This window comes from Rhinoraja longicauda, chromosome 15 (assembly GCF_053455715.1).
Source record: "Rhinoraja longicauda isolate Sanriku21f chromosome 15, sRhiLon1.1, whole genome shotgun sequence".
NCBI lineage: Eukaryota > Metazoa > Chordata > Chondrichthyes > Rajiformes > Arhynchobatidae > Rhinoraja > Rhinoraja longicauda.
The window spans coordinates 32,559,463-32,585,293 of NC_135967.1; the positions used below are offsets into that span (position 1 = coordinate 32,559,463).

The 25,831-nt window shown below is 40.9% G+C and overlaps 1 protein-coding gene across 2 annotated transcripts in view; it reads right to left on the reverse strand.

The window, feature by feature from the left end:
* Window positions 1-25,831, reverse strand: part of LOC144600629 (MORC family CW-type zinc finger protein 4) — a 91,897-nt gene that overhangs the window by 56,142 nt on the left and 9,924 nt on the right. The window contains exons 3-5 of one of the 2 annotated variants that reach the window (XM_078412450.1): window positions 11,698-11,830; window positions 5,305-5,527; window positions 3,837-3,979 (exon numbers count right to left, since the gene is read on the reverse strand). In XM_078412450.1, coding sequence (XP_078268576.1) covers window positions 3,837-3,979; window positions 5,305-5,527; window positions 11,698-11,830 — 499 coding nt within the window. The remainder of the gene's footprint in view (window positions 1-3,836; window positions 3,980-5,304; window positions 5,528-11,697; window positions 11,831-25,831) is intronic. The other variant, XM_078412451.1, reaches the window with a different exon arrangement.

The window sequence follows — 25,831 nt, forward strand, 5'->3', positions numbered from 1 at the left end:
AATATTTTCAGGGGTGGATATGCAGGGAATTAAGGGAATGGACACAAGGGCAAGCAAGGCTGAGACTGTGCCATAACAACCTGGGAGATTGACCTGAAGCTCCCGGTGGACAGGTTGTAGCAGGAACCACCGAGCCGGTTACTGGTCGTCCCCTTATGGCAGGATGTGTAAAGACCCGATGGGCCGTGGCCTGTAGTAGGAAAGCTGCAGTCTGCCCTGCTTGACCCCTGAAGGTCAGAGACCGGAGAGGATGGAGCTGACGATGACTGGGCTGAGGAGCAAGCCGGTAGGAGAGAGGCCAGGCTCTGGCTTACCACGGCTGCAGAAAGCACCCCAGGGACACTAAGGTGGACCGGCGAGGAGAGGGACGTCAGTTCGCTGGTCGATCCACGCATCCTAAGAAGCCGACGAAGGGAGGCCAAGCAGCTTGGGCTTGCCTGGATTGGGTCTTGCTAGTAAGAAAAGAAGCAGATGCAAAATGCTGGAGTAACTCAGCGGGACAGGCAGCATCTCTGGAGAGAAGGAATAGGTGATGTTTCGGGTCGAGACCTTTCTTCAGACTGAGAGTCAGGAGAGCGGGAGACTAGGGATATGGACGGGTAAGGTGTGACAATGACAGATCAAAGCAGACGATGATCAAGGAAATGTAGAATGGTTCATTGTTAGGACAGTGAAACTAGTCAGAGAACTAGGATGGGGGAGGGTCAGAGGCAAAGCAAGGGTTACTTGAAGTTAGAGAAATTAATATTCATACCGCTGGGTGGTAAGCTGCCCAATTGAAATATGAGGTGTTGTTCCTCCAATTTGTATTGGGCCTCACTGACAGTGGAGGAGGCTCAGGTCAGAAAGGTCAGTATGGGAATGGGAGGGGGAGTTAAAGTGTTTAGCAACTGGGAGCGCGTAGGCCTAGGCAGATTGAGCATATTTGCAGAAAGCATATTTGAAGTGTCTGAGTTGCCCTCAGAAACGTCTAGATCGTCCATGTGAATTAGTTGGTATTTGAATATTCAATGGTATCTTGGCAGCTAGTGTCCTCCCATTGCAAATATGTCATTCTGCAAAGTTACCTGTCTATATGGAAAATGTTAAAGCTAAGTAGGCAATTACAACCATTCAAACAGTAGTTAATTGTTCATTGTTGTCATGGTGTTTAAAAAAGTATAACAACTCGATGTGCTTGTGAGTTTGGAAGATTCTACCGAGAGTCTCCAAGAGAATGTCTGTTTGTTTTGATGAATAAAGATTTTATATTAACCAAATTTAGGCTCCAAGTGGCTTAGTTCACAAGACACAACACATATCTTGTGGCTTTTCTTCTAGCATCAGCCATGTTGCAATTTGTGCAATGTCCATTTCTAGCCTTACTGGCATAAACTGAAGCTTTATGTGCAATCTTAAAGTCACTCTGTAACTAGAAGTACACCATGTTGCTATTACTGTTATTTAAAGAGGACATTATGTTATCTTTGTGAGACTGTCAGCTGCTTATACATCTTTTGAACGTGGCTTACACTAACAATGACTGTTTTCTCCAGCATTTAGCTGTCAAAATCGTTATTCAATGAGTATCTCAATGGTGACGCTACGGGCAACAATCCTTTCTGGAAGGTGTCGGTGTAACAAAGACTGATGGTTCAGGACATGGAGGAGGATTCCAGAACAGGTCAACATACAGGTCTACTCCCACAGAATTATCGAAGAAACCATCTCCTACCTGGACTTCATTGAGATGAAGACTTTGTACACAATCTCATCTCTTTGAGAAAATTATGGTTACATCAATTTTCAACTTTTTGTTTATCACAGGATCTTTCCAAGTTGCTGCAAGATATTGTCATATCACAGAATTTGCTACTCACTGCAGCATCATGGAGGTTACACAAACATTATTTAGTCATCAATTTCAATTTAATTGACAATTAGGTGTTATCTTGGGCAGGAGTATGAACCAGAATTTCTGGTTTTCCATGCGCAGCCAGGCATTGACTGGACATGTCCATAGAGCTCCCCTTAATAATCTAGACCTTCTCCTCAAGACTCCACTCTAAACAGAGAGGAAGGAACTGCAGATGTCGGTTTGAACCAAAGATCGACACAAAATACTGGAGTAACTCAGCAGGACAGGCAGCATCTCAGGAGAGAAGGAATGGGTGTTTTGGGTCGAGACCCTTCTTCAGACTGATGTCAGGGGAGAGGGAGATATATAAGCAAGTGTTCGGTGTGAAAACTGGACAACGGGAATGGAGATCAAGGAAAATGAAGAATAGATAATTGTTAGCTGGGAGAAGGTAACAACAAAGCAAACAGAAATAAAATGTAGTCGGAGACTGGTCGGACAACTGGGAAGGGGGAGGGATGGAGAGAGAGGGAAAGCAAGGGAAGTTCCTTCATACCGCTGGGGTGTAAACTGCCCAAGTGAAATATGAGGTGCTGTTCCTCCAATTTGCACTGGGCCTCACTCTGACAATGGAGGAGGCCCAGGACAGCACACCTTACACTTCCTTATCTATGTATCTCCCTCTCCCCTGACATCAGTCTGAAGAAGGGTTTTGACCAGAAATGTCACCCATTCCTTCTCTCCAGTCCCACTGAGTTAGTCCAGCATTTTGTGTCTATCTTCACTCTAAACATGTAGTTGGTTAGGGATCATCAAATAATCTTCCTGATGGTAAATTCCAGATGCGTCCAGGGACGAGGACTACCCACTTCGTTTTTGGCAGTCCTGACAGTTGGTGACTGCCTCAACAACAGCTCGGTGGAAAAGCCACTGGCTTGGGAACATGAAATTCCAATGACCGCATCAGTCCAGGGGAACCCCAGCAGATAGAGGGACTTCATTTCTGTGTGCTGTTTGTTCAGGACCTAGCAATCCAATGACACTCAGTAGTTCGAGAGGCAGATATGCCTGTAGACCAGAGCTCAAGCAAGAGGAAAAGGAAGGCAAAATATCAAAAGCCTCATCTTCCAACAGAACATAGGAGGAAAGTATTCACCATGACCAAAAAGATATCCGCTGACAGGGAGAGATGTTTTTCATAAAGAGCCTGCAAAATCACAATCCCCCATCCAGACGAAGTGATCCTTTCCAGATTACAATCCGTAGCTAATGACAGACACAAAACGTTGGAGTAACTCAGCGGGACAGGCAGAATCTCTGGAAAGGAGGAATGGATGATGTTTCAGGCCGAGACCCTTCTTCAGACTGTAGCTGATGACGTGTAATCACATCATTCTTTGCAGGATAACTTCCGTTGATTACTATGATGGATTACCATCAAAGAATGGGGTATGAATCATCCACGCACACTCCAAGCAAGTCAGGGAAACTTTACCCAGGAAATCGCTTGCTGCTACAGCAACCTCTGCAAATGATCCTGCTCTGCGACATCAGAAAACATCTTGCAAGGTTACATCACTAAACATGAGAGAGAAAAAAAAACCTAAGGCAGAGTAGAGGTGGAGGGCTGAGGTGCAATGCAGTTCACAATTAATAGGCAGAATGAGGGAAAATAATGGATTACTGGAGTGTGGAGGAGATCATACAGAAACTTTTAGGGGAACAATGAACCAGTTTCCCTCCACAACTGGCTAGCTGAGAATTTGGCTGGGCAGAGGAGATTTAGAAGGGGACAAGGTAAAGCAGAGAGGTTCGGAATTGGATGAGAATGGGATCAAAGGACAGGAAAGAAGTATGGATGGCAAAACATGGACAACTCGAGGGAAGGTGGATTCATATAGGAACCGAGGTATGCAAATTAATTCACAAGACAGTCTCACATCTGCTGAAATAAACCAGTTAAACTTTACTCTTCAGGTGAATAAGATTCTACACCTACCTTCTGATATTCCAAACAATAATCCGTGTTCCTTTCTTGCCAACAATTGTGTCAAATTCTGCCAGTAGCTCCTCCTGCGACTTGAAGACTGAAAATTTTAAAATAGCCTCCAGACTTGGCACTGAATCTTCAGTAACTATGAGGTTCTGTATTTCAGGGGGTTAAGAAATATTCTGAAGAATCTATTCATAATTCCACTTCAAATTCGTTCCCTGATTATTTATTTTACGATGCATTCAACCCCTTTATATATTGTGGCCCAGATCTTCTGGAACAGACCGCGAGCATTTACTTGTTTAAACTGAACCAATTGTTCTCCTAAAAAGTCCAGGAGGCCTGAACTTAACTGCGGATTTGGCTCTCTGTGGGGTCTAGCTGCAGAGCTCCATCTTTCTTGGATATCTCAGCATTTATACTAGGTGTGTTTGGAGGATGGGGGTAGCGGGGGGGGCTCAGAGCTTGCTAACATTATTTCACACAAGAAAAATGGCCCAGATGAACCTTCATGCATAGTTTCCCTCTGTTCATCTTACCAGGTTTTCTCAATTTCTTAAAAATTAGTCAATATGGGCAAGACTTCCTTATGCAAATTCTAGTCATACGATTACTATTCTGAGAAATCTATCTTGCAAAAACCACAAAAGGCCCAAATATATTTCCTGAGACATGTGGCCAGGTATGGTTCCCCAGTCTGATCCAGGGTTTCATCTTGTGGTTACATTACTTCTCCTCCACTGTAATGTATATTTTGAGTTTTAAAGTTCCATAAAAGGTGCCACAGAATGACAGAGTATCTTGGCCCGATTTCATGCAGATCATTTGTCTTTCAGCAGATATATCGAGGATTTGATGCCTGTACCAAACGTTGCTTTAATTTTCATTTTTTGCTTATCAGTAATATATTTTAAGCACTTTGGGGAAAAAAACAGCGAGTTTCAACTAAAAAAACAATCAAAATACATTTTGGACATATGCTACTCATGTTTCCTGCAATTTCCCATTTGTACCAATTCATCCTCCACCCGCCCCATTGCTATTCATAATTATCAATCTATCTTCACCTATTGGCTTACTCCCCTCCCCAATTACTATCCACAGGGATGGGAATCCTTTTGCAGCTCCCCCAAATAAGAAAACTGACAACGTCATCTAACGTTCAAGAATTCACTGACAATTTTCAAAACTGTGGTTCACATTTTTACAGGGATTAATCTATTTGCATATTATCGTGCTTAGAATATTTCAGAGTCCAGTTCTATTTACTAAGGACTGTAACACACACAAGATATTAAGGCACTTACATATTTTGAATGAATTGAGATAAATAAAATACAATGCTGCAGAAACAAGAGAACATTATTATAAGAAATGTACATTCTTGCATTACATTGACAAATTGTGGAATCTGTTATGCAAAGAAGCCTACTAAAATAAAACATTTTTATCATAAATACCAATATGTAAAAAGGATATTATTCTGTTGGTTGAAAGGCACAATGGGGACGATTATAGCTTGTGCATTAATCTGCTCCAGATACGACTGCGATAAGAGCCCCACGCTTAATGCTCCGCCATTCTTGGTGAAGACCATAGCATCCTTTCCCAGCCGCATGGAGCCTGATTTAAACCCATTTCCATACACTCCTATTGGCAAGTGGTTTTTATTCCCGGTTTTGTTAGTGAAGCCAAAGCTGCAAAATATGATTAAAGAGTGAAGTGAGAAAATTAGTAACAAAAAGCCATGTAATAATAATTTAAAAATATATATATAAGCAACCTCCTGCATTTCTGCAATTTGCTTAACAGAAATTCACCCTCATGTAAATCACAAATCACGACCAAAAAGTCTGGGATATGGAATAAAAATTTGCTTTCAAAATCTGTCTGTAAAAAAATAAATAAATAAACTTTTTATTCCAATTGCATTTCTTGGTGCCAGCACAGATTTGCAGCTTTGCATTATGGAAAATCATAATATTTGTCGTTTTCTAGGAACACAAGCACCCCCTTCCCCCAACATAGGGGTTGCCTATACAGTATCTGTATTTCATTCTGTTTCCATTAACTGACATTACAAAATTAACTTGCTTCTTTCATTTAAAACTAGGTAAGTTCAGTTAATTTTATACCGGGGAGGAGATGAGAGGAGATGCAAGAACTAGGAAGTCTTGGGTTCCAAGAATCATTTGATATTTAAATATGTGCATAGTTGTGCTCAAATTTGCCTGCAGTCAAAAATCCATCTTGTTGTTTGCCCAATTCCTTCTTTGCTCGATGTGTGTGTGTATTAAACAAATGGAACAGAGTAAAAAAAAAAGAAAAATGTTCACTTGCAAAAACTTTTTTCCGTAAGCACGTTATGGTTAGTGCAATCCCATGCATCAGATGTATAGTGGCATTGCCAGTAGAGTATCTGTCTCATGGCTCCAGCAATCTGGGCTCAATCCTGACTTCCAGTACTGTTTGTATGGAGTTTGCACATTCTCCCTATGACCACATGGGTTTACCCTGGGTGCTCCACTTTTATTCCAAATTTCAAAGATGTGCTCAAGATTAGCTTAATTGACCACTGTAAATAACCCATTATGTGCAGGTGAGTGGTAGCATTTGAGAGTGGGATTTGTTGGTAATGTGGAGAATAAAATTGGATCAGTGAAGGATGAGTGTAAATAAGTGTTTGACAGTGGACATGCACTTGCTTCCAGAACCAGGGGCCACAGTTTAAGAATAAGGGGTAGGCCATTTAGAACGGAGATGAGGAAAACCTTTTTCAGTCAGAGTTGTAAATCTGTGGAATTCTCTGCCTCAGAAGGCAGTGGAGGCCAATTCTCTGAATGCTTTCAAGAGAGAGCTAGATAGAGCTCTTAAGGATAGCGGAATCAGGGGGTATGGGGAGAAGGCAGGAACGGGGTACTGATTGAGAATGATCAGCCATGATCACATTGAATGGTGGTGCTGTTTCGAAGGGCTGAACGGCCTACTCCTGCACCTATTGTCTATTGGCTGCCTGAAACATACATTTCCCTTGTTTTCTGTTAGTTTAGTTTAGTTTAAAGATACAGCGGGGAAAATAGGCCCTTTGGCCTAGTGAGTCCATGCCGACCACTGATTAGTCGTTCACGCTAGATCTATGTTATCCCACTTTATCATTACTTCCTACATATTAGAAGCAATTTTACTGAGGCCAATTAATCTACAGACCCACATATCTTTGGAACGTGGGAGGAAACCGGAGCGCACGGAGGAAACTCACAAGGTCACAACAAGAACGTGCAAACTCCACACCGACAGTACCCAAGGTCTGGATTGAACCCGCATCTTTGGTGCTTTGAGACAGTAGTTCAAATAGCTGCACCATTCTCATCAGCCCTGTATATTACATGTTACTCTGAACAAAACAGCTTATCATTTTAACCAAATTTCTTCTTCTTGTTGAGACGAGGCTGTCGATGCTGGAAGCTGTAGCAAAAAAGGGAGGAGTTGGAGGAAGTCAGTGGGTCAGACAGCATCTGTGGAAGGTAATGGACAGTCAATGTTTCTGGTCAAGGCCTTTCATCTAGACTGAAAGAGTGGAGGGATAGTAGCCAGTAAAAGGAGATGGGGGTGGGATGGGGCAAGAACTAGCTATCAATAGGTGATACAAGCTAGATGAGCTGATTGGCAGATTGCAGTCAGGTGGCGGAAAAATGTTTGGAGATAGCAACAGAGATAAATGGGCAACAAAAGGCTGAAGATTCTAAAAACTTGATAGGCAAGAAAAGTGAAGAATGGAAATGAATAAGAGATGATAGGAACAACCGAGAGAAGGGAGAGGAGAGCATTGAGGGAGGAGAATGGATCCAGTAGGGGATGGGGGGATGACACGGTGATATTGGGAGCAAGGAGTAAGGTGGGAAGGGTATGGAAAGAGCACCAGGGTGGATGGGTGGAGAGAGATAAAAGGGACAGATTCACTGTCTCACCTGGAAAGGCTGTTTGTCCATAGATGGAAGCAACAGTGGAGGGACATGTGTTACTTATATAGTTACATGTGAAAGTACCTGTGGAAGTTGAGAGATGGATGGGATGGGTTAAGCAAACCAGGAAGTCATGGAGAGTGTATTCCCTGCAGAAAGCAAGAATGGGTGGAAAATGGATGTGACTGGTGATGGGATCATGATGTGGCTGGCATAAATGTTGAAGAATAATGTGCTTGATGGAGAAGTTTGTGGAGCATCCCCTACCCCTGTTCATTCTGGGGAGAAGTGGGGCGAGTGCAGAAGTATGGGATGTAGAGATGAAATGGCCGATTGCTTAGTCAATCACAGTGAAGAGGAGGCTGTGTTTCCTGAAAAAGGAGGACATTTCAGGTGTCCGGGAGTGGAAAGTCTCATCTCGAAGGCAGATGAGGCAGAGACAGAGAAATGAAGAGATAAGGATGGTGACTCTAGGAGTCAGTGAGTTTTGTATTAGTCAGGGGTAGCTTCAGTTTAGTTTATTGTCAAGTGAAAAACTTCTGGGTAAAAGACTCTGTCCATTCACCTTATCTATTCCCCTCTACTCCATCTGTAACCCACCAGCATACAAGAAAGGACTGTGTCAACTGTCATTAAAGCAAGACAAAGACTGCTTGAGTGAGCAACAAGGAAGTGTTTACGGGAGATACAAGCTTGTAGCATTGACGACAACAAACCCTTTTCACAAATATTTCCCAGTAATTTTATAAATCTTCAGAAAACAAGGAATTGCAGCAAATCTATATTTCGAATGATGATATACAGGGTTTAATTGAAAAACAAGCACTGCACATTAGATGATACCAGTGTATTCAAAGCCAATTATTTAATTATTCCTCTCTATGTGATCATGCCCACGGTTCTATACCAGCTACAAATGATGAGATTGATGATCAGTTCAATCTGTTTTTCTCTATTCAGTTAAAAGGCACCATAAGTCAAGACAGTTGAACAGGCAGAATATCAGGTTTACTTCACCACCTGAACAGCCTGCGCAACAACCTAGCAACCCTACAGTGTTGTCTAGGTGATATGCTCATTTCCAAAACTTCCAAATCAATTAGGGGGGCTGGGAAATTACCCAAATGCTATATTGAAGTCGATAGGCGATCCATTATTTTGAATGAATGAATGTGCATATACAAGGAATGTGCCTTGGTGCTCCGCTCACAAATGACAACACAAACATACAGTTAACTATTAAGAATAAAGCATAACCACATCAAAACAATCAAAACATTTTTGATCAAAAAAATAAATAAAAACTTGCTAGTGGAAACAAATTGAAACAAATACACTAGTTACAAAGCAAAGTCAAGGCAACTTTACAAAACCCCAAGAACATGTTTACCATAGGTAAATTAAATGGAATATTAATACTTCTAACGAGGCAAATAATAGATCAGTGTTAATTGAGATCTAACAGAATGTAATAATTTATTTAACTGTTAATATCCCATTATACCAATGTTCTTCCATGTTTTGTGTTGAATCAGATCACCAAATTACTAAATGGATTGGATGGAGGTTTACTAAATGGATTGGGTGGAGGCAACAGATTAAAAAAAAGAATTGAGTCCTTAAAATTTGGGCTGAGTTCATGATCCCATTGAGGCAGGGAAAGGTCAGGGTGGGAGTGGTACAGGGTAGGAGGGGTTAATGAGCACCGGACCCTGCTTAGGCCGGCCTCATTTAAATAACAATGCCTCCAGGCCTCCTGTTTTCAAGGCCTGCATCTGCACATGCATAAAAGAGAATAGGAAAATTATATCCAACAATACACAACTGTTGATCGTCCTGTTACAGGTGACGCTGGGGAAAATTTATATTGGTTATATATTTAGTTTGATACACTAATGTGTTGGTACAAATGGGAATAGTAGCCGAATTCTCCCTGGACCACGAGTTTTCATAATCTATCTATCCATATCTATTATATATATATATATATATATACACACACACACATATAACTAAAATTCTCATCTTGTATGTATGTATGTATGTATGTATGTTCCTGACATACAGCCAAAACAGTACACGATAGCACAACAATTTTAGGCCCACCGTACTCACCATTCGCCTGCAGTGTGCAGTATCGAGTCTCGTTACATTTTAAAAGTAATTAACTTTATAAACTTTAATAAATGCGCTCCTTCCCCCTGCGCAGCCACACCGGGAGGACCGGCGCCCATCCCGGTGTGTCCCATGCCTAACCTTCCTCCCATGGTGCAGCGCGGTGGCAGAGGGTCAAAGAGGATAGCCGCTGGCAGGACGAACATGCAGCAGCGCCTTGCGGCCGATCTCCTGCTGCTGGCTGCCGTGATGGCCTCCCGGGGCCGGGGTGAGTGGCTCCCTCTCCCCTTTCCTCTCTCCCCTCGCCCAGCCCCGGGGGAGACTCCCGGCCGGCAACGGTCCACGGGTCGTCAGTTGGGGGAGGCTTGCCGGGTCCGGTATCCGCGCGTGCCCAGCTGTGGGAGACTTGCCGGGCCCGGCAGCGGCCCTTGACCCTGGGATCTTGCTGAGCGCTTTTGGGGTAAAGAAAATTGCGTTTAGAAATTTATCAATGCAGGAGAGGTTTGGACCCAACGGGTCCACGGGTCGTCTAGTATTTATTAATAATAGGATCAAAATTTCACATAAATAATGTTTGCTATCAACAAGAATTATTCCATAATTTGGTTATTCTGTCAATCGGTTATTCCATTACTATAATACTTCAATATTTGTTTATTGCGCTCTTGGATTGCACTACAATCTTGCACTACAATCTTGCACCATTCTCCTATTTTGTACTCATCATTGTATTTATTGTTGTATGTATCATTGCTGATTATATACTGTTTAAGCTGCGAGCTTCAAGTGAACAAGAATTTCATTGCACCCTGGTGTAAATGTCAATAACTATTCCAAATCTAGAAAATAAAGATAAATATTTATTTCTGAAAGTTATAGATTTATTCTATAGTCAACTGTTAATTTCTCTAAAAGTATGGTAATGAGTGACAGCAATAAACATGTATTTGACATGATAAATTCTATCTTAATAAGCAATATATAAATAGACATGTTCATTGATACCAAAAATATGAAAATTTTCTGGTGTTCACCCGATCAAAAAGACAATTTTCAGAAGATAAAATTACATTCAAAATTAAAACTGTAACATCATGAAAATTAAACAAAATGCACTACTAGTTACCAGAATGCATTTGAGTGAGTGAATAATAAAGTATGGGAGGTTTTTGAAAGATCACCCGAGCATGTACATAATAAAATATGATGATTCTGTTCTGAAATAATCCAGTGAATTTTAAAGTTATGTACAGCTCAAGGGCATGAGTTTGCACCAAATATCTTTACATTCTTTTGAACTGAACAAAAAATATTTGTGTACATAATGAAACAAAAAACATTGTGCGTTATCAACAGATAATTACATTTTGAATCTTAACAATTGGGACTACATTTAATTGAATTTAGGAGAATACATGTTTTAATATTCTTCTTTGGAGGTGGATGATATTAATTACATACATAATTGAGAAGGTGATCTCATCTAAAACACAGCAGTCCAAATAGCATATATGTTCACACCATGTTTAGCTGGGGTGGCAGTGGTGCAAGAAATTACTACGTAACACTAAAAAAAATACGTGATAAATAACGATTATCATTCTCTCCTCCAATGTATTTTATCTCTTGTTCCATTCTAAACCACGCATGATGTGTTGTGCACCTAATTAAGTTTGCACTTTTTGTTTTTGACTGAATTCTCATCTTGTTTGTTAACTTCAGCCCTTATTTTCTTTATGAATGTATCTTAATAAAATTGGATTTGTTTTATTCATCCTTAAGCACTCTACCTCAACATTTTGTGTAGTTTAATTGGAGTCATTCCATTCCCATTATCAGTGAAGACCAGGCACAGCTCATTTTTAATCTCAGTCACGTCAATCCACATTTGTTTGGCACACACTCCTGGATCACATGCATTATCTGGAATAGAAAAGGGACTTATCATTAAAGCAGTTACTATTTTTTTGCAAGCAGAAACTGGTTGGGCAATAAACTGATAATGCATAAATTCTCATAAATTCTCATAAACACTTGTTACCTCAATTGCTCATGAAATAGAATCCACCCAACATTGTATAATAACTCTGCATACTTATCATAAATATGTATAATTCATTTTTGAAGACATTCATTCACATTACACTTATTTGAAACTTTTTTACATTGAATGAAATTCTTAATGATAGTCCTGATCCGCCACAGTCCTTTATTTTCCCTGTATTTTTTCCTTACTCTCCTGAAGTTCCTGGCTTATGCTGAGTTTAGTTCCATGAATTCTACTGATCTGTGGATGTCTTCCCCAAGTAGTCTCTTCACACCTGGTACATGTCAGCAGTCTAGTTTGTCACAATTAGGCTCAAGAGCAGAACTTAATTCTGTTGTAACTTTATATGACAGAAAACCCACTCTGCTTTAGTTACACTTACATTTTTACCTCCCCACCACAAATATCAAGATCTGATGTGGAGCTCCAAATGTTGCTTTATCTAAAATAGATTCAGCCAAAGTTTGAATCTAGGACTTATTGGTCAAGAGTTGTTTTATTGTCATATATACTGAAACGGAACAATGAAATTCTTACTTGCAATAGGACAAGAGATTTGTAAACACAACGCTCAATAGATATATAATAAACAAACATAAAAAAGTCAATAAATAATAAACCCATCACAGTGCAAAAAACAAAACAAAACAAGTCCCTGGAGCAATCAAGGCAGTTTGTAGTTTAGTTGGAGTTCGTAGTGTTCAATATCCCGATGTTTGTTGGGAAGAAACTGTTCCTGAACCTGGACGATTCAGTTTTCCAACCCCTATAGATTCTTCCTGCTGGTAGGAGTGAAATGAGAGCGTATCCAATGTGGTGTGGGTCCTTGAGGATGCCGACTGCCTTTTTTAGATAGTGCCTCCTATAGATCCCTTCAATGGTAGGGAGGTCAGTACTCATGATGGACTGGGCAGTATTCACATTTGTAATCTCTTTTGTGGCTTTCGAGTCGACGAACCAGGCCGTGATGCAACCAGTCAATATGCTCTCTAAAGTACACCTGCATGTATTTTTTATTCTTGCACTAAAATTACTCCTGCAGTTCTCTGGTTGGTAAAAAAACTAATAAGATATGTTTTAACATTATAAAGTTTACAACTTCCACATATTGTGTCAATGAATGTCTTTTTTTAAGTAATCCCACATCTAGCTAAATATAAGTGATGCCACATAATAGAGACAAAGTGAAAATCGTAAAACTGTACATAGTTCTACTGGCATTTAAATAAACAAACCAATGTTTGGCAATAATCTGAAAATACGCTTTCTTTCTGTTCCCCTCGTCTCTTACAAAGACTCCATCACTTTCCTCGATTTCCCATTTTTGTGAAATCCATTGCTATGCTCTCTTTGTACTGAAGGTACATTTTTCTTCTATTAAGATATTGTTAGCAAATGTTCTTTCTCTTCCAAGTTGAGAGCTTGTAACCAATTCTGCACCATTTCACACAACTCCAGTCTCTTTGCCGTGACAACGATCATTTGGTTTTGCCCAGATACATGTTCCATCTGATTCACTTCCAAGTTTGCCAGGTCAATACCTACTGTTCCTGTGAGATAAAATCAAAGATGTTTGGAAATGCTTCCATTCCGTTTTTAGTTCTCAGAAGTGATCTTACTATGACATTTTTGTATACATCCACCATTCTGAATTAAATTAAACGTTGCCTTATGGCGGAAATCCCATTTGTGAAGTAACACAGCTCCTATTTTATCTCAATCTTCCAGTAGTCCTCTTCCCTATTCCCTGCACAACTAGCCATTTCTCACAAGTGCTCCATATCTTGGGATTATTCATTGTTCTTGTAAACATCACCACCTAAATGGATTTCCTTGTCTGTCTTAAATTAGCCTTGCATTTATTGATGGTGTTTTTGCCTTGATTTGGCAACATCTCCAATCTATTAAGGATCTTTTACATATCCATTGCATCTCTGGAGACATCTTTATTTTTGTGGACAATTATTAGTGAGGAAAGTCCATCCACCTAGATGGGCTTTGAAACCAATCCCAAAAATGCAACATCAAAGTGTTTTCCCCCAATATGATTCATCCACCATTTCCTCAGGAAGACCATTAAAATGTAATAATTCTCAGTATAAAGACAATTTAATGATATACATTTACCTGATTACTTTTTAGTAGGTGGAACCCACAACCCCTAGTTCTCTTTCTAACCTTTAAATGCGTTCATTCCACTTCAGTGACATAAAATAGATACCGTGCTCAAAATATAGTCTAACCTTAATTCTATGTTGTTGTATCATATTTGCTTCATTACTGTGAATCTGTATTGCTTTGATACAGGATGGAGGCTATAAAGAAACGAAGGTTTCAATCCAAGGAATTTATTTCACTTTGCACAATCAGTAACCTGTGCCTGCCTTCTCCCCATATCCCTTGATTCCACTAGCCTCTAGAGCTATATCTAACATTGTGCCTTCTTGTGGGTAATTGCAGATGGGTGGTAAATGCTGGCCTTGCCAATGAATAGATAAAAACAATTTCTCAATTAATCGCAGATCCCATTAGAAACAGTAACGTTTTCTTACCCTTGAATCCAAGCTTTGCCCTTATTGCTCCATTACTAAGCAGCATAAATAAACCTATGTAGAACTTTGTAAAATCAATCCGAGATACAAAATGTAATGCACACCTTCGATATCACTTCAACATCACTGAGTTCAGTTGGTTAAGCAGGGACTTTATTTGGGATTAGTTATTGCAAATTTATTGTTTAACCTATATTTACACCTGGTAATGAATTCCATTCTTCTATATGGCATTGATGCAGAATCAATATACATGTAGTCGGCTGCTAAACTGACAGAGTTTTAGTCTTTTTACTAGACCAAGTGGACCCGTTGGGCCCAAACCTCTCCTGCATTGGTGCAGCACCCTCTCCTCCCTCTCCTCCTCCACCCCCACTCCTCCACTCCATCCCCCTCAACCCCCCTTATCCTCCCTCCTCCCTAGGACATAGATTTAAACTTTAAAATGTGAATAACTTTTAAAATATAACCGATTTCAATGAAACTTCTTCCATTAGCACCAAAGGGATGACGATGAGTAAGGTGGGCCTAAAATTGTTGCTGTGAAACAATGAAACTGATCTTTAGGGCATTGTCTAATAGCCTTGTATGACACTGTTTTATTCAAAATAAAAGATCCCGAGAACAATATTTTTCTTGTATAGTCTATTTTAAAAAACTCCAATTAAATGTTATTTGCAATATTAGATTTCATGGTATAAGAATTTTTTTTTAATTCTGGAGGAAATGGTAACATTCTTTTCATTAACAAGAGAGATGTTCGTCATATCAATCAGCTTACATTTATAAAACACCTGCAAAGACATTTGACTGGATTGAATTCAAACAGAATATGGATTTTTGCAGATTGAATAGAGGAAAGGAGAGAAAAACGAGGAGCCCAGAGATATTTAGGGATTGAATTTCAGTTGGTGAAAGGCACTAGTGATACATTTGGGCTAGAGAAACATATAGAAGTTTAGAGACAGGGAAAGGACAAGGCTGTGGACAGTTAATGACAGCAAATTTAAATAAGTACAGTAGAGGCTAAATGAAGTGAAGCAACTTTTTACAGCAATTTGGGACCACAAAAATAATTTGGCAGATTTGCAGAAAAGGGTAAAAAGCAGAATGAACGACATGACAAACAAAAAGGCATAACATGCTTTTTTGCAAGTCAGGCAGCATTTCTGAAGATACGGATAGACAATATTTTGGGTCAGAACCCTTCTTCAGGCTGTGTCTACAAGACTCATGACAAGAAGAATTCAGAGAGGGCACCAATGAAAGTGGACAATGTGCAAAATATCCAAAGGACCATTATGTAGGCTTGTTTATAGACCCAAACATTAATGATGGGGTAAAAATCCATGCTCTGCTTTTCATGCCAACACCGCTTCACAATATAGAATCTGGATATCCCTACGGAAGGTATCACCCAGGCTCTGTTCATTTAATTGCCCAATACAAAGTGTATTATAGTTTGTGTGGACCAATTCCAGTGTTGTGTATATATACGGTGTTAAATAGCCTGTGCTACTATATTGCTCTCAGAAAAACAAAAATTGTTAGAATAGCATTACCCATTTGCCCATGTTTTCTCCAAGTACAACAAGACCCAGGAAATTGGCATGGCATCTTCCAAGAACCGACATTATGGAGCTTGTCATTGCTCCAATAAGCAATTGTCTGATTTTTGAACGTCACCCAGACATGCCTAAAATATTCTGACTTCCAAAGAAATGGAAGAAAAGTAATTTCAAGTTTAAAGCATTTTAATGAAGTTGCTACAATTTTCTTACTTTTGGTCTTGATATTTTTTCCTGAACAGCACCCGTCTGAGCTGAAGATCAGAATTATTTACCAGAATATAATTATCTCCCAAAAATTAATTATCTCCCTTAGTGCTTGGGACTAAGAATGCAAGGACAAGAATGAGAGCATCAGTTGAATTAGTCTAGAATTGGTAATTGAAAGATGTGTGTGTGCTGCGAACTAGTTGAAGGCACAGCCATCTGCTGGTTCCTCCACAACAATGAAACAATTAATTAGTGGTTTTATCGCTGCACGGTTCAGTGTGGAGTGAGCCACAGAGGCAATATGCAATGAGTGTCTGCGAAGACTGGCATCTGGCAGACTGGGCAAGCAGCTTGGTTGTTTTTTTGCTGAGCTGTCGTATTCAAGGATGGATCCTGGCTGGCAGTGACTGCTCCAGGTGTTGGCAGACTGCCCAGTTACTAGTGCTCTTTCACCACCTTGTGTTGCGTGACCTGTAAACTGCTGACTCCCCGCCCCTGGCTGCCTAGCTCTCTCAGTTCTAGTGATTTTTCAGTGGTAACTGCTGTCAAGCACAGAGAAGGAGGCAACAGTTTCCAATCAGAGGTGATGAGGGAGATTATAGTATCTGGGCAGTCTCAATAGATGGAGAAGCTGCTGCTGATGTTCCCAGCCAAGGTGCAGCTCGAGTCCTGTATTTCAGCACTGAACTGGCACACCACCCACCACACCCTGCACATTGCCTCTCTGTATAACTGCACACTGAGCCCAATTAAATGCAAAGTCCAAATATTTTTATTAGAAAGTAATTTCTAAATTGGAAATTGGTTTACAAGATTTTCGACTCTGCCATAAAGTAAACAAATTACATTTTAAATATATACTCCTAAAGTTCAAAAAAATCTTATTCTGTATTTAATATTTAGTCAGTAAAATACAAAGATACTTCAGGGTAATTGTAACTACTAAAGAATGACACAAAATGTTGGAGTAACTCAGCGGGACAGGCAGCACCTCTAGAGAACATGAACAGGTGAAGTTTTGGGTCGGGAGAGATATGTATAACTGCTGCAGTCCTTGTGATTCTGATTCTTCACTATGATTAGTACACATGCACCAGATGAGCCATAGAAAGCATTTTATCAGGATGCATCACAGTTTGGTTTGGGTACAGCTCCATCCAAGACCGCAAAAAATTGCAGCGAATTGTGGACACAGCCCAGACCACCACACAAACTAACCTTGCCTTCTATTGACTCAATTTATAACTCACACTGCCCGGCAAGGCCAGCAGCGTAATCAAGGACGAGTCGCACCCTGGCCACTCCCTCCTCTCTCCTCTGCCATCAGGTAAAACGCACACCTCCAGATTCAGGGACTATTTCTTCCCAGCTGTTATCAAGCAACTGCATCATTCTATCTCAACCAGAGAGCAGTGCTGAATTACTATCTACCTCTTTGATGACACTCAGACTATCCTTGATCAGACTTTGCTGGCTTTACCTTGCACACAATGTTATTCCCTTATCATGTATCTATACTGTAAATGGCTCAATTGTAATCATGTATTGTCTTTCTGCTGACTGGATAGCACTCAACAAAAGCTTTTCTCTGTACCTCGGTACACGTGACAATAAACTAAACTAAATTGAACATGATAGGAAGAGGAATTGAGACAACCCTTTGACAATACAGCAAGCCAAGATTGTGGAAGAGGAAGAAAGATTATGATTTCCTAATGTATGCCTACAACACCCATTTTGAACAGTACATATTACAAAATAGTTTATTGAACTGGCCACATGAAACTGATAATACTCAATTCAACCATTCCAATTAGTGCACTATGGTTATTAACATAACATGTATCTTATTCAATGCCTTGACATAAAAGAAGAAATTCTAATTCACAGAACGGAAAAATCGTTTTCAAAACATTTAACAAATTAATATCAATGAAAAGGTGTGCGTGGGGGGAAATCAACTGGCACATAAGTTCAATGTGATACCAATATCTTGCTTCATGTTACTACCTTCAATTAATATCTTCAAATTTGTCACAGCACTAAGCAGAGATGAGTCTGAGCTCATCAGTACTTCATTCCAGTGATCCACAATGCAAAATAACCTCAACCAAGGGTGCCTTATCATAGATCAAGGCCAGCATTATATTTAAAGTATTTATAGCCACATTTTAAACCTGAATAAACAAAAATACAAACAACCCGAATGCAAGAACTTTGTATAAGCATGCACACTTCTGCTTCATTAAACACTGCCAACACAATAATATTGTACATCTATTTCTTTAAATGTAATATTTTCAATCAGGCCCAGAGGCTGCCAATAACATCACAATGCCACACCTAAACTCCAGAAGTTTTATCAATTCAAATGTTTCCAAACATAGGAAAATTGATTGGTCAGATACAGGGGTGAGGCACAGATGCAAAGAGTAGTGTAAGATTGTTTGGCAATATAGGGATATGTAGTCAATTATTTTAAATCTGCAGTAAACAGTAAGATTTTTGGAAAAGGGTTGTGTTCGAAAATAGCCATAATTAAGCTGCAGAGATCTAAAACAGACCAGTGCAAGGGCAGATGATGTGACGAAAGAAACATTGATGGTGGAGAATATAGCTGTAAATGTAGCTTGTACTGGAACCTACCAGGGAGAAGGCAATTCTGGATTTAGTGTTGTGTAATGATCCTGATCTGATAAGGGGACTAGAGGTAAAAGAGCCATTAGGAGGCAGTGATCACAACATGATAAGTTTTACTCTGCAAATGGAAAGGCAGAAGGGAAAATCGGAAGTGTCAGTATTACAGTATAGCAAAGGGGATTACAGAGGCATGAGGCAGGAGCTGGCCAAAATTGACTGGAAGGAGGCCCTAGCAGGGAAGACGGTAGAACAGCAATGGCAGGTATTCCTGGGAATAATGCAGAGGTTGCAGGATCAATTTATCCCAAAGAGGCGGAAAGACTCTAAGGGGAGTAAGAAACACCTGTGGCTGACAAGGGAAGTCAAGGACAGCATAAAAATTAAGGAGAGGAAGTATAACATAGCAAAGAAGAGTGGGAAGACAGAGGATAGGGACTCTTTTAAAGAGCAACAAAATTTAACTAAAAAGGCAATACGGGGAGAAAAGATGAGGTACGAGGGTAAACTAGCCAATAATATAAAGGAGGATAGCAAAAGTTTTTTTAGGTACGTGAAGAGGAAAAAAATAGTCAAGGCAAATGTGGGTCCCTTGAAGACAGAAGCAGGGGAATTTATTATGGGGAACAAAGAAATGGCAGACGAGTTAAACCGTTACTTTGGATCTGTCTTTACTGAGGAAGATACACACAATCTCCCAAATGTTCTAGGGGCCGGAGAACTTAGGGTGATGGAGGAACTGAAGGAAATCCACATTAGGCACGAAATGGTTTTGGGTAGACTGATGGGACTGAAGGCTGATAAATCCCCAGGGCCTGATGGTCTGCATCCCAGGGTACTTAAGGAGGTGGCTCTAGAAATAGTGGAAGCATTGGAGATCATTTTTCAATGTTCTATAGATTCAGGATCAGTTCCTGTGGATTGGAGGATAGCAAATGTTATCCCACTTTTTGAGAAAGGAGGGAGAGAGAAAACGGGTAATTATAGACCAGTTAGTCTGACATCAGTGGTGGGGAAGATGCTGGAGTCAATTATAAAAGACGAAATTGCTGAGCATTTGGATAGCAGTAACAGGATCGTTCCGAGTCAGCAAAATTAGAGCACATGGTATTGGGGGTAGGGTACTGACATGGATAGAAAATTGGTTGACAGACAGAAAGCAAAGAGTGGGGATAAATGGGTCCCTTTCGGAATGGCAGGCAGTGACCAGTGGGGTACCGCAAGGTTCGGTGCTGGGACCCCAGCTATTTACGATATACATTAATGACTTAGATGAAGGGATTAAAAGTACCATTAGCAAATTTGCAGATGATACTAAGCTGGGGGGTAGTGTGAATTGTGTGGAAGATGCAATAAGGCTGCAGGGTGACTTGGACAGGTTGTGTGAGTGGGCGGATACATGGCAGATGCAGTTTAATGTAGATAAGTGTGAGGTTATTCACTTTGGAAGTAAGAATAGAAAGGCAGATTATTATCTGAATGGTGTCAAGTTAGGAAGAGGGGATGTTCAACGAGATCTGGGTGTCCTAGTGCATCAGTCACTGAAAGGAAGCATGCAGGTACAGCAGGCAGTGAAGAAAGCCAATGGAATGTTGGCCTTCATAACAAGAGGAGTTGAGTATAGGAGCAAAGAGGTCCTTCTACAGTTGTACCGGGCCCTGGTGAGACCGCACCTGGAGTACTGTGTGCAGTTTTGGTCTCCAAATTTGAGGAAGGATATTCTTGCTATTGAGGGCGTGCAGCGTATGTTCACTAGGTTAATTCCCGGAATGGCGGGACTGTCGTATGTTGAAAGGCTGGAGCAATTAGGCTTGTATACACTGGGATTTAGAAGGATGAGGGGGGATCTTATTGAAACATATAAGATAATTAGGGGATTGGACACATTAGAGGCAGGAAACATGTTCCCAATGTTGGGGGAGTCCAGAACAAGGGGCCACAGTTTAAGAATAAGGGGTAGGCAATTTAGAACGGAGATGAGGAAGAACTTTTTCAGTCAGAGAGTGGTGAAGGTGTGGAATTCTCTGCCTCAGAAGGCAGTGGAGGCCAGTTCGTTGGATGCTTTCAAGAGAGAGCTAGATGGAGCTCTTAAGGATAGCGGAGTGAGGGGGTATGGGGAGAAGGCAAGAACGGGGTACTGATTGAGAGTGATCAGCCATGATCGCATTGAATGGCGGTGCTGGCTCGAAGGGCTGAATGGTCTACTCCTGCACCTATTGTCTATTGTCTATTGTCTAAAGCTGTGGAAAGGAAGGACATTAGCTTGGAGGAAGTGGAATCGATATGGGTAGAGCTACGAAACACTAAGGTGCAGAAAACGCTAGTGGGAGTTGTGTACAGGCCACCTAACAGCAGTAGGGAGGTTGGGGATGGCATCAAGCAGGAAATTAGAAATGCATGCACTAAAGGTGCAGCAGTTATAATGGGTGACTTCAATCTACATATAGATTGGGTGAACCAAACTGGCAGGGGTGCTGAGGAAGAGGATTTCTTGGAATGTTTGAGAGATGGTTTTCTAAACCAACATGTCGAGGAACCAACGAGAGAACAGGCCATTCTAGACTGGGTATTGAGCAATGAGGAAGGGTTAGTTAGCAGTCTTGTTGTGCGAGGCCCCTTGGGCAAGAGTGATCATAATATGGTAGAGTTCTTCATTAGGATGGAGAGTGACAAAGTCGATACAGAAACAAGTGTTCTGAACTTAAAGAAAGGTAACTTTGAGGGTATGAGGCGTGAATTGTCCAAGATAATTGATGGCGATTGATGCTGAAAGGGTTGACGGTGGACATGCAATGGAAGGCATTTAAAGGTCGCATGGATGAACTACAACAAGTGTTCATCCCAGTTTGGCAAAAGAACAAACCAGGAAAGGTAGTGCATCCGTGGCTAACAAGGGAAATCAAGGATAGTATTAAAACAAAAGATGAAGCATACAGATTAGCCAGAAAAAGTAGCATACCAGAGGACTGGGAGAAATTCAGAGTCCAGCAGAGGAGGACAAAGGGCTTAATTAGGAAAGGGAAAATAGATTATGAGGGAAAACTGGCAAGGAACATAAAAACAGACTGCAAAAGCTTTTATAGATATGTCAAGAGAAAAAGATTAGTTAAGGCAAATGTAGGTCCCTTGCAGTCGGAAACAGGTGAATTGATCATAGGGAACAAGGAGATGGCAGACCAATTGAACAAATACTTTGGTTCTGTCTTCACTAAGGAAGACATAAACCGTCTGCCGGAAATAGCGGGGGACCGGGGGTCTAATGAGATGGAGGAACTGAGGGAAATTCAGGTTAGTCGGGAAGTGGTGTTAGGTAAATTAAATGGATTAAAGGCAGATAAATCCCCAGGGCCAGATAGGCTGCATCCCAGAGTGCTTAAGGAAGTAGCCTCAGAAATAGTGGATGCATTAGTGATAATTTTTCAAAACTCTTTAGATTCTGGAGTAGTTCCTGAGGACTGGAGGGTAGCTAATGTAACCCCACTTTTTAAAAAGGGAGGGAGAGAGAAAACGGGGAATTATAGACCAGTTAGCCTAACATCGGTAGTGGGAAAAATGCTAGAGTCAGTTATTGAAAATGTGATAGCATCACATTTGGAAAGTGGTGAAATCATCGGACAAAGTCAGCATGGATTTACCAAAGGCAAATCATGTCTGACGAATCTTATAGAATTTTTCGAGGATGTAACTAGTAGAGTGGATAAGGGAGAACCAGTCGATGTGTTATATCTGGACTTTCAGAAGGCCTTCGACAAGGTCCCACATAGGAGATTGGTGTACAAACTTAAAGCACACGGTATTGAGGGTTCAGTGTTAAGTTGGATAGAAAATTGGTTGGCGGACAGGAAGCAAAGAGTAGGAATAAACGGGTCCTTTTCGGAATGGCAGGCAGTGACTAGTGTGGTACCGCAAGGCTCAGTGCTGGGACCCCAGTTATTTACAGTGTATATTAATGATTTGGACGAGGGAATTGAATGCAACATCTCTAAGTTTGCGGATGACACGAAGCTGGGTGGCAGTGTTAGCTGCGAGGAGGATGCTAGGAGGCTGCAGAGTGACTTGGATAGATAGGCGAGTGGGCAAATGCATGGCAGATGCAATATAATGTGGATAAATGTGGTTATCCACTGGCGGCAAGAACAGGAAAGCAGAGTATTACCTGAATGGTGACCGATTGGGAGAAGGGGAGATGCAACGTGACCTGGGTGTCATGGTGCACCAGTCATTGAAAGCAAGCATGCAGGTGCAGCAGGCAGTGAAGAAAGCGAATGGTATGTTGGCATTCATAGCAAGAGGATTTGAGTTTAGGAGCAGGGAGGTTCTGTTGCAGTTGTACAGGGCCTTGGTGAGACCGCAACTGGAGTATTGTGTGCAGTTTTAGTCTCCTAACCTGAGGAAAGACGTTCTTGCCTTAGAGGGAGTACAGAGAAGGTTCACCAGATTGATCCCTGGGATGGCGGGACTTACATATGAGGAAAGACTGGATAGACTGGGCTTGTACTCGCTGGAATTTAGAAGACTGAGGGGGGATCTTATAGAAACATATAAAATTCTTAAGAGGTTGGAGAGGCTAGATGCGGGAAGATTGTTCCCGATGTTGGGGGAGTCCAGAACCAGGGGTCACAGCTTAAGGATAAGGGGGAAGTCTTTTAGGACCGAGATGAGAAAAAAATTCTTCACACAGAGAGTAGTGAGTCTGTGGAATTCTCTGCCACAGAAGGTAGTTAGTTGAGGCCAGTTCATTGGCTATATTTAAGAGGGAGTTAGATGTGGCCCTTTTTGCTAAAGGGATCAGGGGGTATGGAGAGAAGGCAGGTACAGGCTACTGAGCTGGATGATCAGCCATGATCATATTGAATGGCGGTGCAGGCTCGAAGGGCCGAATGACCTACTCCTGCACCTATTTTCTATGTTTCTATGTTTCTAGTTGTAAAATTTAGCATGTTATTTAGGTCTATGATCAAACTATCATAGCCTATCAATGCAAGAGGAATGAAACCATTTGCTCAGTACAACCTCCTGTCCCTCATTTCATCTCCCTTCTACACTCTCACCCCTGATGCAAAGTCTCGGCATGAAACATCAACTATCTTTTCTGTTCTGTGAATTAGAATTTCTTCTTTAATATCCAGGCATTGAATAAGATACATGTTATGTTAATAACCATAATGCACTAATAGGAATGGTTGAATTGAGTATTATCAGTTTCGTGTGGCCAGTTCAATAAACTATTTTGTAATATGTACTTTTCAAAATGGGCGTTGCAGGCATAAATTAGGAAATCATAATCTTTCTTCCTCTTCCACAATCTTGGCTTGCTGTATTGTCAAAGGGTTGTCTCAATTTCTCTTGCTATCTTGTTCAATTTAGTTTAGTTTATTGTCACATGTACCGAGGTGCAGTGAAAAGCTTTTGTTGCATGCTATCCAGTCAGCAGGAAGACAATACATGATTACAATTGAGCCATCTACAGTGCATAGATACATGATAAGGGAATAACATTTAATGCTGCCTGATCTGCTTGCTTCCATAAGCAAACTATTTCATGTCCACAGAACACTAGTGGTATGGCCCGACCCTTGGGAGCTGCCACACTATTAACATATTTCCAATTATATACTATTAGGATGACCTATTTGAAACTGTGTCCACACAGCAATTTGAAAAATGTTGCACTCCAAGATGTCCATGCTGGTCACTAGTGTAGGAGGAAGCAAAATGTTGACCTGAATGCATGCACAACTATATTTTTAAATGTAACGACCAAGTGGACCCGTTGGGCCCAAACCTCTCCTGCATTAGTGCAGCACCCTCTCCTACCCCACTCCATCCCCACTTATCCCCTCTCCTCCTTCCCCACCCCCCTCCCGAGGAGATAGATTTAAACTTTAAAATGTGAATGACTTTAAAAATATAACACCAATTTCTATGAAACTTCTTCCATTAGCACCAAAGGGATGATGATGAGTAAGGTGGGCCTAAAATTGTGGCGCTATCGTGTACCGTTTTGGCTGTAGTTCAGGAACAAACGAACAAATTAGAGTTTTAGTATATAGATATTCAATGGTTCTTTATTGTCACCTCTGCATAGCACAGTGAAATTCATTTGCACAACTCACAAATGCACAATCACCATATTATGGCAACGTTTCTAGTGATTTTATTTGAATAGGGATATTGATTGCATCAATGGTTAAATTTGGTGCCAAATTTACTCAGTGAATTTCCCAACATTGTTTCTTAATAAATCAGACCTATGATATTATGATTACTGGTTCTCTTGAATGAGCACCAATTTCTATTAAAAGTAGAAAAACTCAGCATTGCCTATTTCAGGCATGCGAGCGAGGTAAAAAAAGAAAAGAGGAAAAGATCCAAGCGCTTGCACAGTGGAGGTCAAAAAATTACACACAAAATTACCAGTTTCAAGCCTCTTTTAGTGCATTTCAAAGTAAACAGAGACATTACAAATTAAGTGAATGCCATTGTACACTAATAACATTTTGAAGTAAATTCGCACATTAATTGATAATCAGCTCAAAAAGGTGGCAATTTACTTTTCTGCTTTGTTTTATATTTTATCCCTGTCTTAATTAATTGAATTATATAATCTTGCACTTAAATTTAATATTTACTCATTACAGTTCCACCACTGATTTTCTGGCACACTTGGTTCCAGAGCTTTGCTGGTTTATCCAGCAGGCCAAGGAAGACGGCTATGGGGATAGATGTGCTGGCTCCAGCTGGGTTGGAGTTCCGGAGCCCCGGCCGCAGGTTGCAAATTCAACCCACCAATCGGCCGTGGAAGTCCCGATGAGGTCGGGATTGGCTACCTTGCCCAGCCTAGGTGCCACATTTTCGGGTAGACTTCCACAGCACGGGGGATTTCCCGCGGAACCTCTAGCGACCGAAT